This window comes from Athalia rosae, chromosome 1 (assembly GCF_917208135.1).
Source record: "Athalia rosae chromosome 1, iyAthRosa1.1, whole genome shotgun sequence".
NCBI lineage: Eukaryota > Metazoa > Arthropoda > Insecta > Hymenoptera > Athaliidae > Athalia > Athalia rosae.
This window is the reverse complement of record NC_064026.1, coordinates 21,326,274-21,341,331: the sequence shown is the minus strand read 5'-3', so window position 1 is coordinate 21,341,331 and position 15,058 is coordinate 21,326,274. Positions and strand designations below refer to the sequence as shown.

The 15,058-nt window shown below is 39.2% G+C and overlaps 2 protein-coding genes across 3 annotated transcripts; both read left to right on the top strand.

Annotated features, from left to right (window-relative positions):
* Positions 1 to 8,501, top strand: LOC105691403 (major facilitator superfamily domain-containing protein 8). Of its 2 annotated transcripts, none has more exons than XM_012409857.4 (8): positions 1 to 1,694; positions 4,304 to 4,445; positions 5,070 to 5,313; positions 6,452 to 6,540; positions 6,908 to 7,227; positions 7,310 to 7,444; positions 7,531 to 7,640; positions 7,714 to 8,501. In XM_012409857.4, exons 1-8 carry the CDS (start codon positions 1,663 to 1,665, stop codon positions 8,217 to 8,219), a joined length of 1,578 nt encoding a protein of 525 aa, XP_012265280.2. In that variant the 5' UTR covers positions 1 to 1,662; the 3' UTR covers positions 8,220 to 8,501. The 2 variants fall into 2 exon arrangements, with proteins under 2 accessions (XP_012265280.2, XP_020711120.2); XM_020855461.3 differs by having other exon boundaries at positions 4,301 to 4,445.
* Positions 8,502 to 9,455: 954 nt separating this feature from the next.
* Positions 9,456 to 13,575, top strand: LOC105691414. The gene is made up of 6 exons (XM_012409875.3): positions 9,456 to 9,611; positions 11,411 to 11,453; positions 11,632 to 11,787; positions 12,263 to 12,525; positions 12,619 to 12,870; positions 12,962 to 13,575. Exons 2-6 carry the CDS (start codon positions 11,423 to 11,425, stop codon positions 13,478 to 13,480), a joined length of 1,221 nt encoding a protein of 406 aa, XP_012265298.2. The 5' UTR covers positions 9,456 to 9,611; positions 11,411 to 11,422; the 3' UTR covers positions 13,481 to 13,575.
* Positions 13,576 to 15,058: the final 1,483 nt, after the last annotated feature.

Sequence of the window (15,058 nt, the reverse complement as noted above, 5' to 3'; positions counted from 1 at the left end):
TTCGGTTCCCCCGAAAGCGGATGCCCGTACCTCTCTGTTGGCTTCGGAATGTTTTCAAAATACTTACGTGGAGTGGAATATCGACCAAAGCGAGTTCGGTGCGACTGCATACGGCCCTGAATGCAACGGAGAGCGGCAACAGGTACATACCAGAGGTCATGTGGTTCTGGTCGCCAGCGGGTAGTGGGATACGTTCTGATACAGAAGAAGCATGGTCAACACGAGCCAAGACTTGGTGTTCAGTGATTCGGTCAGTCGACTAGTCAGTCGAGTCAGTAGTGAGTCAGGCTCCAGCCTTCCTCAGAGTCGTTCAGTCGTTACATCTTTAGTGCAAAGTTCCGATCTCTTCCGGACCAGCGTTCACGTGATCGTTGACAACTAAGGCATCGGTGTGGTGGGGATCCTGCAAAATCGTGCTTTTGAGTGATAACACGTCAATTTTCTGTGCCTTGTCAATTAATGTTATCAGTGAATCTTTACCTGATTAATTTTGAACAATATCTATTATTTGACAGTAACCATCGAGGTGGCACCGACTGGACTAGCATGAAATATTGTTGTATTTGTAGCATCGGGTAACGGTGAGAGTCATTGAGATATTTGGTAATAGTTTATTACCCTCGTGATTCGACGTAAAAAAAACTCTGATATGACCTATTGAAGAATTTTCACTTATAGAATGCAAGGCGTTAAGCAATAGCGGCCCTCGGACATCTGAAGTGTAAAAAAGGCAGATATTTTCGTTTCTTTGTTACTCAAACTGAAGGATCCCTAGTTCGTTATAAACGAATCACTATGATTTGTTATCTCGCGAACCTTTTTCTCGTAATTTGCGATATCACTTTGAGATAAAGTAGAGCAAAACTAACAAATTCCTAGATGTCTTCAAATAAAATAGATCTTTCATTCCACAGATCTCTTACGGTGTATTTCATCACGGTGAACACTAATATTCAGATTGAACTCACTCGTCAATAAATGGGAGAGTTGGGTTCGTTAAGTTTATTCCAGTATCACGTTTCAAAGTAATCGATCATTTTTTCATGCAAAATCTTTCAAGAAATACTTGGTTGTGACAACGCGTGTGACTTATGAGCGTGCAATGCTTAGAACAACCGGAAGTTTTGGAATCAAATCGAATAAATCAAGGGCCAGTTGCATTTCCTCAGCTGAACAAAACCTTGCTTCGTATACTAAATCTTCTGCGTCTACCACGCATAACAAATAGAGAAAAATCATTAAATCTGTACAAATTAAACAAAAGTCTGATAAGAAAATGATCAGTCAACTCATCGCTGTGTGTGGTGATGATCAAAGTTCATATTTATGTGATAAATGAACCAATAGAAACGTGATCTATATGATTCATTTGGGATAAAAGGCGTCAGCTGCTGGACCTCATTAACTGACCCCGAAGACCGGAAGTCGAATGCGTTTGTTTTTCAACCAACACGCGACTCCGATTGCCCACCGTACTACTATAACGAAGACTGAACAAGAAAGTGATCATCCTTAATAGGAAATTAGGAAGTTCAGAACATTGAAGGGCGATGCTCGCTATTGCCAGTTGACGTTGTGACTTTTTTATCCTTCGATATATTTACTAATTATAAAATTTATCTACAATAAATCGAGCCCAGTCAACGCGTTGTTAAGAACATCATGGATTGGTACAGAAAATTACGTCGGAAAAGGTGAGATTTTACATTAATAGAAAAATGAGTATTTCTAGTCATAACATATTGGGGATAAACTTGGCGTTTCTCCGAGGGAGATTAGGTTGAAAGATAAAAACGATGACGAACACGTGATGTACGTGACAGGGCAAAGTTCAACTATTTTTTGTTCATAGCAACTAGGTATCATAGTAACAGAAGCGAGCGCCGTGTTATAATATATGAAAAACGTGGTTCTCTTGATGAGATCCACACTTATCGGGTCTATACTTCATATTGGTCAGCTACATCTGTATGGCATACATGCAATCGATGGCGCCTAACGTTTCGAATATATTTACCCTGTGTGACTAGCCTATAGAGATTCGATCTATTTCCGACTAGGGATAAACTACATCGTTGATGAATTTTGGCATTGTGCCGAGATAAAGACGACGCGCATAACACTTGTAGAGATATATCTATATATGCGACCGTGAGAACAACATCTCCGCTACACGACGATGATCTTCGCTGCAAAAACGAACGACGACATTCGTTAAAGACCTTGGAATATCACCGTCACTCGCGTATTCATCACGCGTGATCGTAATTGTTAGATGCGACTGTACGGAATAAATTTCCTAATTATCATCAAATTTTTTTGAAGCTATAATTACCTTGTATAAAATTATCGCATCTCGATATGATCTCTGTTTTGTTGGTTTAATGGATCGACGATCTCCCCGAAATTTTAAATAAACGAATCTTCGGCCACAGGGATTTTTCTTTCGAAGAGAGGTCGATGCTCTCTAAAGCCTCACATTCCTAGTCCAAAGTTCACGCGTGGGACTCTTTTGCTGATAATCTAAATAATAAAATGTACATCAATCGGAAATTGTTCACGACTTTAGGAACTGATATGGATAAATTTCAATGACCACGCAAGTCGTAGCCGGTAAATCGATAATCATAAGTAATATCATTGAAAATGACGTATGAAGGGAAAGTAGAGTTCAGCATTCAAGTATTTAAAACGCCTACATTACTTGAACCGGTTTTCTAAAACACCAATCACGTATCGGAAATGAAGTCCAAACGTGTGTAATGCATGTGTATAGTTTTTTTCCAATGACAATGCACGTGTACCGTATTCATTTTCTATGAATCGAAAACTGCGTCGAAGTCTGCACAATGTTAATTTTCATTTCTACCGTATGATCGTTACTCACGCTTTCACACGATGTGAACGTCTTCTTCGTATGTTCACAAAGTGCAAGTTATATGTACAAACGAACATAGGATTGTTTGACATCGACCTCTCATTATATCCGATCGGTATAGCTATTAATGACTCGGGATTGTTATTCAAAAAGGTATGCAGTAACTTGAGGGAAAATATGACAAAGTGAAGAAAGTGAGCTATGCATTTGGATTATGACTAATTGAAGATGACAAAGGCATATTTGATACGTCAATTATTCGAATATGCAAAATTTTTGAAACTTCGTTTCGAACGTGTAACAATTAAATATCTGTCGTTTCAATATGTGTTTGTGCATTCATGAGCAACCAGCCAGAGCAGTATATGATAATAGTATGCGCGTTTTGCTAAAATCACGAATTTACCGCCAAGACCTGCTATTCAAAGCTATTGAGTTGTCAAATTGTTTGATAGAATAAGCGAACGCGACTATAATTCGTAAGCTCGAAGTTATTTTAAAGCGTATCCAGCGATTCAATTCTTTGTACGATAACTACATAAATGATCGTCATAAGCATCAATTGCGTATGCATAGAATTGGATCAACGACCTGCAGCAGCATAAGGATTCACCGTTTGCTGTATGAACGGCTGTGCAGCAAAAATAGATGTGGATGTCCGAAATTTTCTTTGTTGATCGAAACAGAATAAAAATTTCCTATCTAAATTATCGAGAGAAAGGAGAATAAACATATAATTTGTCAAGTTCCTTTCAATTAGTGCGCGTAGTTGCAACTTGTAACTCATCCTCTTTGATACTTGAAATAAAGTTTTTAAATATATCGACAAAAGATACGTAATTATCGATGATGCAATAAAGGTAATAACGTCAACCTGGCAGCTTTTACTGTCAAACTAATGTTATGTTTTTGATTCGATTGTATTCTTTTTATGGCCGTGAGCCAATTATTCATCAACATATACCACGTTGAAAGTTGACGGAACTCGCACCAATTATTGTTGGGATACAAAAATGTACACGTGCAGTTGACGGCCTTGTTAGAATGCTGAAAAAATTACTGAAATGTACGTAGACGTATAGATATGCGTTACATATAGACCTATCTAGATATGAGTTTTCAATCTACGGCTAACTAAATTACTACGTAGCGTTTCAGGTGACTTGAAGGAAATTTTTCCTAGCCAACATTTCATCGATGCGTAAATCATATGTTAGAATTGCATAATACTTAGAACAGGTGCTGAGGCATATTGTGTTTATCGAAACGCATCTTTGTTTTCTGAGCTATGGTTGACAATGAAATTGCAATGAATGGATTCTGAAGGCTCGGTGTAAACATTGCACTTAACTACAAAATCGACATTTACGTATACTTATCGTATATCATACTGTAACTTATCTTTTCTTGTATATATCAAAGAAGACCGGCGCTGGATGACGATCTTGAGACGGCTGTGGAAAGACGAGAACGTTTGAGAAGCATAAACGTTATTCACTTCACGATGTTCCTCATGTCTCTTGGATTTAGCATAATTTTGACGGGGGTCTGGCCATACTTGAGCAAGGTTTGCGCGTTTATGATTAATAGCACATACACTCTCCGTGATGTTTACCCATATAAAATTTGATTGGGACAAAATGAATCATAAGTACGAGTGCTCTCGAATTTCCGGATATTTAGGCATTCGAACTAGAAGATCGTAGTTGCCAAGCAATTATTAAAATATTTTTTGATCACAAAAACCTGAGTACAATGTCTGAAAATATTGTTACGCCTCAAAGAGGTAATTACCAGCTACAGGGGATAGCCCTAATCACTTTTAACTGCTGACACAGCTAATGTCCCCTCATTTAGGAGCCCGATCTTTCTACTAATGGCATCACGTCGTATTTCATTCTCGCTTTCTACGTAACCATGCTCCATTCGATCTGTGAGAGATCATCGCATTTCCAAAAACATTGTATACTTCCTCCTTTACGTTTTATCTTTTGGTTTCCCTTGAAGGTAACTATTAGACCTACAACTTTTCATACCTGCATTATAGAAATTCTTGAAGGACTGGGCTTCTTTCTATTGCCTTGACCCAGTGTTACAACACACGCTCCTCCTCATCTCGAGCTCCGTTGCTTGGGATCAATTCTCACAGATCTCCACGGTTCGTTAGTCAATAAAATATGGATTATTTCAGTTGGATCCTACGGCTGGAAAGGATTTCATGGGATACGTGGTGGCCGCAAATCCTTTGGGACAGATGTTGTTCTCCCCTTTGGTTGGCTGGTGGGGTAACAAACGAGGGTCCGTCAGGTTACCGCTTCTAGTCACTCTGGCCGTATTTACTTTAGCCTCCGCTGCTTATGGATCTCTTGAAATCATTCCTGTGCACAAGAAAGCTGCGATGATGGCTGCGAGGTTTTTCGTTGGCGTCAGTTCTGGTTAATGGGCTTAAATAATCAATAACTCATCAGAGAAAGAAATAATCCCAACAGAGAATCTTATCCATGAGTGAATGATTGCATTTCTTTCACCGAGTATTCCTTGATTCGCATTATCGAATGCGGATCACTCGATAGCCTAGATCTCCTTATCTAAAAGAAAATATCGGAAATACATGGATTCTCTAATCGATAATTCAGCCTGTAAAATGTTACTGTCTGTGAATCGATTGATATCTGAAAACATGTAATGAAATTAATCGAGTTTTAATCATCAGATGCAGCGAACAATAGTGGTTCAGTACATTGTTATCACGGATGTACATTCGATATTATTCTAGAAAATTGCATTTGTATTCATGTCCTGATAAAGTAGTCGCGTAATTCGTAGCTACCCAGCTGCTACAGTTTCGCTGCATTGACACGTGTCACCGTATCGCACATCACTAGAACGTAGTGAATTTATTCTATGAAACCACAGATGGTTATCGAAATTTGCAGCGATGCTCTAGCAATGTTCGAGACACAATCCAATAGAGTCATGCCTCCGGCAAAAACGTCGATGTCGATTACTGAAAATTCAGCAATACGAGCAATTTTCTGTTCACGGCATTAAAAAGTGTATATTTTTTTGCAAATTTTTAGCCCACGTAGATTTGTTTTGCTTGACCAGTCACGAGATCGCCTCTTTGTACTTCGGAGCGTCTGGGCGCCATGTTTTCCAATATTTTTGAAATTTTTCTATTGGATCATTCTGAAAAATCTTTCAGGAACCTCCCTGAATTTCGTCGAATTTTTCGAATGCTTTTCTAACGAGTGGTGATGCTCCAAAGTTGACTTACTTCGGTAAACTCGGAAAATATCACGTTTTCGACCAATCGGTGGTCATAACTGTCGGTGTGTTTGTTTCTTGAAATTCTAAATTGAATAGTCATACGCAGGATACTCCAAGCTTTCGAACTGTTTTTGAATTTTTGCTCTATCATTTTTTCTTTCGTAGTTATAAGCTTCCAAACTGAGGGTTCTGAACTTTACACGCCGTCAGTAGTCACGTGGATAATTACTCGACCACAAATGCAAAAGATTAACTTTAAAATATGTACAAGGCTAGTTCTCATAGTGACATTACTACTTTCAGCAAACATCGCGGTTGCGAGATCTTATCTTTCCGCAGCAACGAAACTGTCGGAAAGAACACACGCTGTATCCATGGTGTCGCTTGCGCAAGTACGTTGAGTCATATAAGACTATGGGTATATGTATCAATTTTATATATGTATATATATTGGATTCAGAATGCGCACGTATTCAATAACATTTATACACGATAGCCTGCTCGCAGACGTGACGCATCTCTGCGAATAATTTCTACTTAGAATTCTTATTGAATAATTTATCATATACATAGTTGGTGGAAGGGTCACCTGATTGAAATCTTCAGACTATAAAATCTCCTGACTTGATCAATCAAGGGAATAGCGACCAATAGAGTTGTTCGCATCCTTTGGAATCGGCTCGTTGATCTCTTAAACTTGATCATAACGATTCCGGAATACTAAATAACATTGAAATTATCGCTTTACTATTCATCTAGGTTCTGGGATTCGTGGTTGGTCCAGGCTTACAAGCGGCGGTTACACCACTGGGAGACGAAGGATTTTATCTTCTCGGACTTCCGTTCAATATGTACACAATGGCCGGTTGGATCAATGTGGTGCTGGGCGTTTTGAATTTTATTCTTTTTCTCCCGTGGAATTTCAAGGAACGAAAAATCGCCGTTCGTGAAGCTATGCAAAGTCAGGGAAAGGCTTCTGAAGAAGAAACTTGGAAAGCTATGAAACCAGATTACCTCGCATCTTGGACTCTGATCAGCGCTTTTTTCATACTGGTCTTCAACTTTGTCCTTCTAGAAACGTGGGTCATCGTTATTTCCTAATCCTAAATAATGAATTCGGAAATACGAACGTTACAAAAACCAAATTTGAATACATTTTAGACTGGGTACTTCGCTAACCATGGATCAGTTCGCTTGGTCGAAAACCGAAGCTCTGTACTATATGGGCATCCTTATGAGCGTCGGTGCTATAATCGCCTGTATAACTTTTGTATTGATCGAACCCTTTTGCAAAAAGTAAGACTGATGCTGTTTTCGTTTTTCTTCTTCCATATTTATAAAAAAGTTTGCGTAGTTAATCAATAATGCCGCATTATTCGTAGATTCGCCGAGAGAAAGGTCATGTTATGGGGAGGTTTCTTTGTGATGATCGTCGGCAGAGTGATTTGCATACCTTGGGGACCAGAACCAGCGGTAGTCGCCGATTACGGGCGTAAGTGATAAATTAACTCGACGTACTTCGCATGCACAAAAAGCAACGATAAATCTTCAAAACTGTTTTGCAGCTTTCGAGAACGAAACGAAATATTCGAACGGTACCGACATTCTCGGTTGTCCAAGTATACAAACGTGGTGTTTTGACACACCGCGAATGACCCTGACGCAATTTCTCATTGGCTACGGACTCACGACAATCGGATACCCAATCGGAGTGACTTTGATACAGACAATATTCAGTAAGATATTGGGTCCTCGTCCCCAGGGAGTGTGGATGGGTCTGATGACGGGAGCTGGTTGTGCGTCTCGTGTGATGGGTCCAGTATTTGTGGGAGTAATTTATACTCGTTACGGAACTTATCCGACTTTTGGTATCACCGGTGTCATGCTGGTGCTAGCTATGATTTGGATTCAAGTATTGAACAAGCGTTTGATACCACCCGAAGTTCTCGATGGTGTTGGAGCTCCGGACAAAAATGATGCCGATAAAAGGGACGTCGAACTTCCGCTTGTTCACCGACGGAATGACGATGACAAAAAGGAGGATGAAGCGCAAGGACTGAATGACTCGTGATATAATCTAATGAATGTTCATACGGCGGTCACGGTACACGACGTTACGTCAGGTGCAACCTCAGTCGTACTTGGTTTCGCATCTTGGCCGATTAATTTGACCGCGAACATTCAATTAGTTGGACATAGAGATATATTATATTCATAGTATACGAACCGACATTGTACAAATAAGTAAAATATCATGTTTTGTTTTGTTAAATGACTACATTTCAAGACTAACGTGTATACTTGCATTGAAGACTGTGTTACGATGACTCAAATAAAATTGTAATTATTTATACGTATCAAGTTTTCAATCTCTATAGTATATATGTATTCTGTATTTATCACCAAAGTTGAGAGAAAATCAATTTCTGTCCAATTTCCTGTTAGCTGAGTGCGGAAAATATTTCGGACGATTGGTTTTAGGTGTATCGGACCAACGAATTTGGACTCTCTTGCGCAAGGATTACATTTTTTGTGAAAATTTTTATGTCTCAATTTTTTACCATAGGAATAAATTGAGTATCACTTCAGAGATGCGGGTTATCGAGAAGGATGGATTGTCGATTCTGTCATGTGATCACTAGGAGACATCGAAGATGAGTTTTGCACATTTTGAAATTCATTGCCTGCGATCGATGCATTATCGGAACGAAATCTTGCACACATATTTGTCCACGAATGGCATCATCTCAGCTGACGTAGAAAGGAGAGAGGGCGGAGAATAAAATCAACCATACATCGAGAACAAGCGCAACAGATTTGGTGAAAGTTTTCGGCTTTAGCTCGTCGGCATTTGTTAGTGGGGGAAGTTCATTAACCCAAATGTAAACCGTACGTCGGTATACCTACGGTGATAAGGAACCGATAAAAAGGGAGGGCGAGGCCGTTGATACGAGTAATCGTTTTATCACACTATCAAAGATCTATATTTTTATCGTGCAATCTTTTCCCCCAAGATTATTATGCAACTATGGAAACGCCCATGGTTTCGCTCAATTCGAACCAATAAATGCAATATTTGCATTATCGTAATGAAATTCTATGACAATAGAATGATCTAAAGTTTACACGATGTCGAAGCTGCACTTTCGTGAATTGCGAAGGACATTCACCTGATATGAGGACCATTCAGAACAATTGCCACATCGCCAGGGGTCAATGCCCCCAAAGCCGACCCCTCTGCCCCTTTATCCTCCCACTTCTGCTGCTGGAGGAGCCGAGGCGCAGGCGATATTATGGTCGGTGTCAGCTGAGACGGCAGTGGGTCAGTAAAGTGTCGATGAGCTCATATGAGCAGTACAGCGGTAACGCACAGTATAACATTATAACACCTGAGCGTCGTTGTAGATAACTTTCGTGCATATACCTATCAATCACATTCGTGAACCTGATATTGGAATTTGATGTACGTATAGAATGATCATTCCGTCATGTTTTATTTTATTGTTACAATTTTGTTATTCACGAAAGCGCTCTGCCGTACCCGATACTTACCAGAACAACTGGGTATACGGTCGACAAAAAATTATCTGACGTCGGTGTTGTGATATGCGGACGCATATTCTTGGGATCCATTTGATTGTAATAAAACGATGTCATTCGAACTTTTTTCCATTCGGATTAAACTTGAGTAATACGATAAGTGCAAATATATTTAGTCTCGATATACATAGTCGAGATATATACAGGGTGTCCCATGAAAAGTGAATCATTTTGATTACTCGAAAGGATAAGGTCGTACAAAAAAACTTTCTCCACAAAAGTTGTAGGGTTTAAAAGGGGACAAAACGTGACGCTAAGTAATTTTTTTCAGATGACCTCTAAAGAGTTAAATCAAGGTCAACTTGGTTTTTTTTTTTACAGAATGACATATTTTTTTCGACAAAATCTGAAAGAAAATAAAATTCTGCACCAAATTCTGAAGTCAATGGGTACCGCCGTAGTAGAGCCGGTCAAAACTGTTCTTACACATGTGGCCGCGCCTCGCTGGTACGCTGGCGGACGCTGCACCACGCCCGCGTCATGTCATTCTCTTTGAAAAAACCAAGTGAACCTTGATTTAACTCTTTTGAGGTAATTTGAAAAAAAAAAAATTGATTACCGTCAACTTTTGTTCCCCTTCAAACCCTACAACTTTTGTATGAAGAGTTCTTTCATACGACCTCATCCTTTCGAGTAATTGAGATGATTCACTCAGCATGGAAGACCCTGTATATCACTCCACTTGACCGACCTATGGTTATATCGCACTATAAGGTCGGTGAACCGATGGTAGGCATCCATATCACAGAATAAGGACCAGTAGAACCAGAAGTGACAATAACGGCGGCTCCTTCGATGTTCCGTTGGCAGTTTTTCTGGCCTTGAACGGTGGCCGCCATGTTTTGAATGAGTATTTCCTGATGCGTGTTTTTCAAAACATCAAATAACAAACTTATTTTTGGCGGCCATTTTGTAGTAATCTACTCCACCAGAACATGGCCGCCGCTCCCCGAAGGCCGTGAAAACTGGCAACAGAAAAATAGCGTATTGTCGATGCTGGTTTTACTAGTCCTTATTTTATGACTATATTGACATCTACAGACATCGCATATCAAGAGACTCGGTAGAGTCTTGCGCCAAGTGCATTAAAAGAGCACCGGATGGCAACCGAGTATCTATAATATACAGTTAAAAGATTAGAAAAGCGCTGTAGGGCCAACTGTTTTATTAGGTATCTCTTAAATCATCAGCATTTCGGGACATTTGGATGTACTTTTGCGATAGGAATCGCAGTGGAGCTTTCATTTAAGCCTAATTTCAATGACATTGATGCTCGGAGAGATCAGATCTCATAGTAGTTATTTACGCTTAGGCTCGCGCTTAGGCTTAAATCATGATCAAATTTTTAACGTCATCGACATATCCGGTCGCTTTTTTTCGTTAGCTGTATTCCTATAACACTGCCAATAGTAATGGACTTGATGCGACGTTTTCGTTCACCTGCAATCTTTCATTTATTCGAACGTTCAAATTTTTCTGCGGGATTTTCGTTTGGCCGGATTTTTCAATATAACGTAAATCTAATTATAATGAAAATTTTGTAGCCTTGACGAAATTTGATTCATTTACAAGGTAGACACGATAACGCACTAAACTATTTGCACTTGATAAGATGACATCATCGCACAACTTATGCAAATACATTTTCTTCGAATTTTACAGGTGGTATCCAACATGGCCGAATCAGAAGCCTCCAACAAGCCAGGTAGTGATAGACTGGAAATAAATTTGTCGATCTGTTAAATGAGTAAAACATAATCTTAATCAGAATTTCAAATAAACTGGATCAGCGAAATTATAACAATGAAATTTATTTTCCAAATTGACAAATGTTTCATGTACTTTTCATGTACTTTTTAATATTTAATAAATTTGACATGCAGACATAGCGTTCATGAAAAACTTGCTGCGCAAATACGAAAATGATTCGGCCCTCGAGGTTGAGTCTGTGGGTGTAAGTCCAGGGTGCGATAAAGGAGACAATTATATGTCAGTTATAAATCGCCTCGCTGTCACAGGAACCACCGGAAATGGCTTACGTAATTATATAAATATTAATTCATCTCAACTATTCTTGTATTTAACAATAAGATCTAATCGATCGAACGGGAGAGAACCGTTTCTACAGAAATTGGTTTTACAGCCGAATTATTTCAGGTTGTCCGGTTCGACAGAATCACCACAACAAAGTTTGGTATAGTCTTGCGCCCCTGAGTATAATTTTACTCAAAATTTACAACTTGGTCGTAGCAAAGCTGCTTCTATTATTGCGGCACCTATCTCACCCCTAGTCAATCATGTCGTTAGAGTAAGTTCGGCCAGAATCGTAACTACAGGAGTCCAAATAATGGGTGATCTCAAACTATGTAGTATGTTTACGTGCAATTCCCCCAACATATAACTCTGTAGAAACGAACCAATAGAACTTTCGCTGTCTACGAAACGATTTCTGTAAAAACGACACCCTCTCGGTACTCTCGAACGATATTAAGAATGATCCACTTCTGTTTTCAGCTTATAGGAAAAGTTTCATTTGTAAAAGTCTCCCTCCAAATGAATATCATCAGGAGATTTTTCAGAGTAAAGATCTCTTCGCCAATGAAGCCGCTATGTATCAAATTTTTCCAGTTATTCTTGGTAAAGACCAGAAAATAGTTCCTGATTGTCTTCATGCGGATTCCCAGTGGATTATCCTAGAAGATTTAAAACCAGAGGGCTTCGTTCTCGGAGATAGAACCAAAGGTCTGAATTTCGAACACACGAAATTGGTACTTGAGGTGGGTTCTCATTTTTATCTTTGTGAAAGTATTATACGTATAGGCACTCATGATCATTTTGTGAGCTAATGAAATTATTCGTTTGTATTTCAGACCCTTGCAGAACTTCATGCAGCGTCCTTTATCTTCGAGCATACCGAGCCGTCGAGATTTCTTGATTTACGGAAAAATGTAGTCGAGATACTTTTTCCCGATACGGATCCCCCAGGTATTGGAAAATTTGTTAATGATCTACCCAACTTTACAATTTTATGTTTGAAAACTGCTGCGACACCGGAAGATGACAATTCGAAAGAAATTAATTTCATGTCAGAGCATCGAGGAAAAATTTACGATGTTGTGAAGGTATTGGATAATTCCACCGCTCTTCATATCTACTCTGATTAAAAAATTGATATTCTACTATTCTTTATGTTTCTTTTTACTGATTGCACAGGAAACCGTCAAACCTTCTAAGTTTTCGGCGCTTTGTGCTGGAGATTTGTGGATTAACAATCTGTTATTCAAGTACGATAAAAAAAATGGAAAGTTGGGCCTCAGTGATGTACGGTTTCTGGATTTTCAAGTCTCCCGATACGCACCAATCGTTGTAGATATTTTGTATTTCTTCCATACGAGTGTTCAACATGAACTATTGCTCGAAAAAATGGACGATTTTTTACAAATTTATCACACAAAATTGCGGTCGAAGTTATCAGTATTATCTGCAGAGATAGTTGAAAATATTACGTTCGAATGGTTGCTAAGTGAAATTGAAAAATACAAATATTACGGCTTGTTCATGAGTCTCTGGCTCGCGCCAGCAGCCATGATGGATGCTGAAGACGCTCCTAACGATTTGGAAATAGCCACCCAAACAGCGGAAAACGAAGTCGCCGTTGACTACTGGAAAGATAAACTGTCTCCACGACTTTTGAAACGAATTGTTCAAAAATGTAAATATTTTATAAGATAGGCTCTATCGATTACGTGAATTGATCATTTGAAAGGATGATAATTATTGTACAATATACATTACACATAATAATAACGATTGTATTTTTTCTTTTACATTTCTTATCAAAGTATATGGCTTTACCTGTCGGATATTGAAACCTCATGGTTCCAAAAAAATATGTGTCTGTTTGCACAGTGCGGGAGTTAATCAAATCGCTGATCACAAGTCCTCTACTGTTGACAGATACTATAACACCATGTGTACTCGCCGTTTCTAGGATTATTATGAATAAAGTTCATCCCTGATATAGAAATTAAAACTGAAACTTTCTTGATCGATGAAAAAGCTTGTATTATTAAAGGACTTGCATATAATTAATTCGAGAATGAAGAGAGTGACATGGATCCCAGATCAAAGTTACGGTTCTTGACCTGATGCATTCAATGCGGAACAAATAACAATACCATGAGATATAATCTTTGTGAAAAAATATCGAATCCAAATATTATTTTTAGAAAAGTGCTCTCGGTACGCTAATTTTTTTCCGCCATTATCGAGAAAAAGATCGGGGTGTAATACCATTACATGTAGTATTACGACGGTCAATTATTGGAGGTTGCATTTTACTTCGTGAGTGATGCGTGAGTGGTCATTGTACGAAAATGAAACGCAATATTCGTACACGTATTTGTACTATTTTGTATGGTCAAGGGTGAACCCGCATGGCCTTGGAAATTTCTATGCAACTATCTATTAATTTATTAATGTTGATTTTGACGAAAATCGTCTTCGTGGAATACATGGCCTGGATACAGCTAGTCTGGTTGTAAGATTCTTCGGAGCCTGTCCTAAAATTGGTTATTGTTATACCTCCTCAAAATCAATGGGCGGACGTTGTTAAATTCACGTGCCTATAGGTAAAAGCGAAAACTCTTCTTCACACATGAGATCTGCTGCAAGACCCGTAGCATTCTGTGTAGTGTTTCAAGGGAAACTGCGTGGAAACAGCTGATAGTCATCGTCCGTCGTTCCAAGGCCTAAGCAGAGGTCGAGTCGAAATAATGATCGCACGAGACCTACATCTACGTGTCCCGACAAAAGCATTGTTGCGTCGTTTGGAGGGGTTTGTTATGTTATCAAGAATTCAAGCGGGACAATGCCGTATGGATTTGGCGGTCATTTGACATCGAAGTCATACACCCGGATCGAATGACGTAAAATCCATCCGTAGGTGGTTTTCTTGAGGTCGGAACACTTTTGGCGATGCAGTCCGAAGCACTTACAAGATGAATTGAAAATTGAACATGCCGATTCGAAAGTTTGGTTACATGGGGTGATAATTGGGTTTCATCGGACGTTTTACCGGATGATGGGAACAATCGATCAATCAGCGGCCGTTCGTGTGATGCACGGACGGCGTTGCGCACGAAAAATCAAACCTCGAAATAGGAAAACATTGCATAGCTAATTAAGAGCGAAGAGATCTTATTTGCGAACGTGTACGAGGTCCGAATTCGTACACGACTTCCTTGGGAATAAAAATAAGTAGATGCTCTCGAAATTGCGTAACGTTGGCGTAACAAAATCTTACTTGTA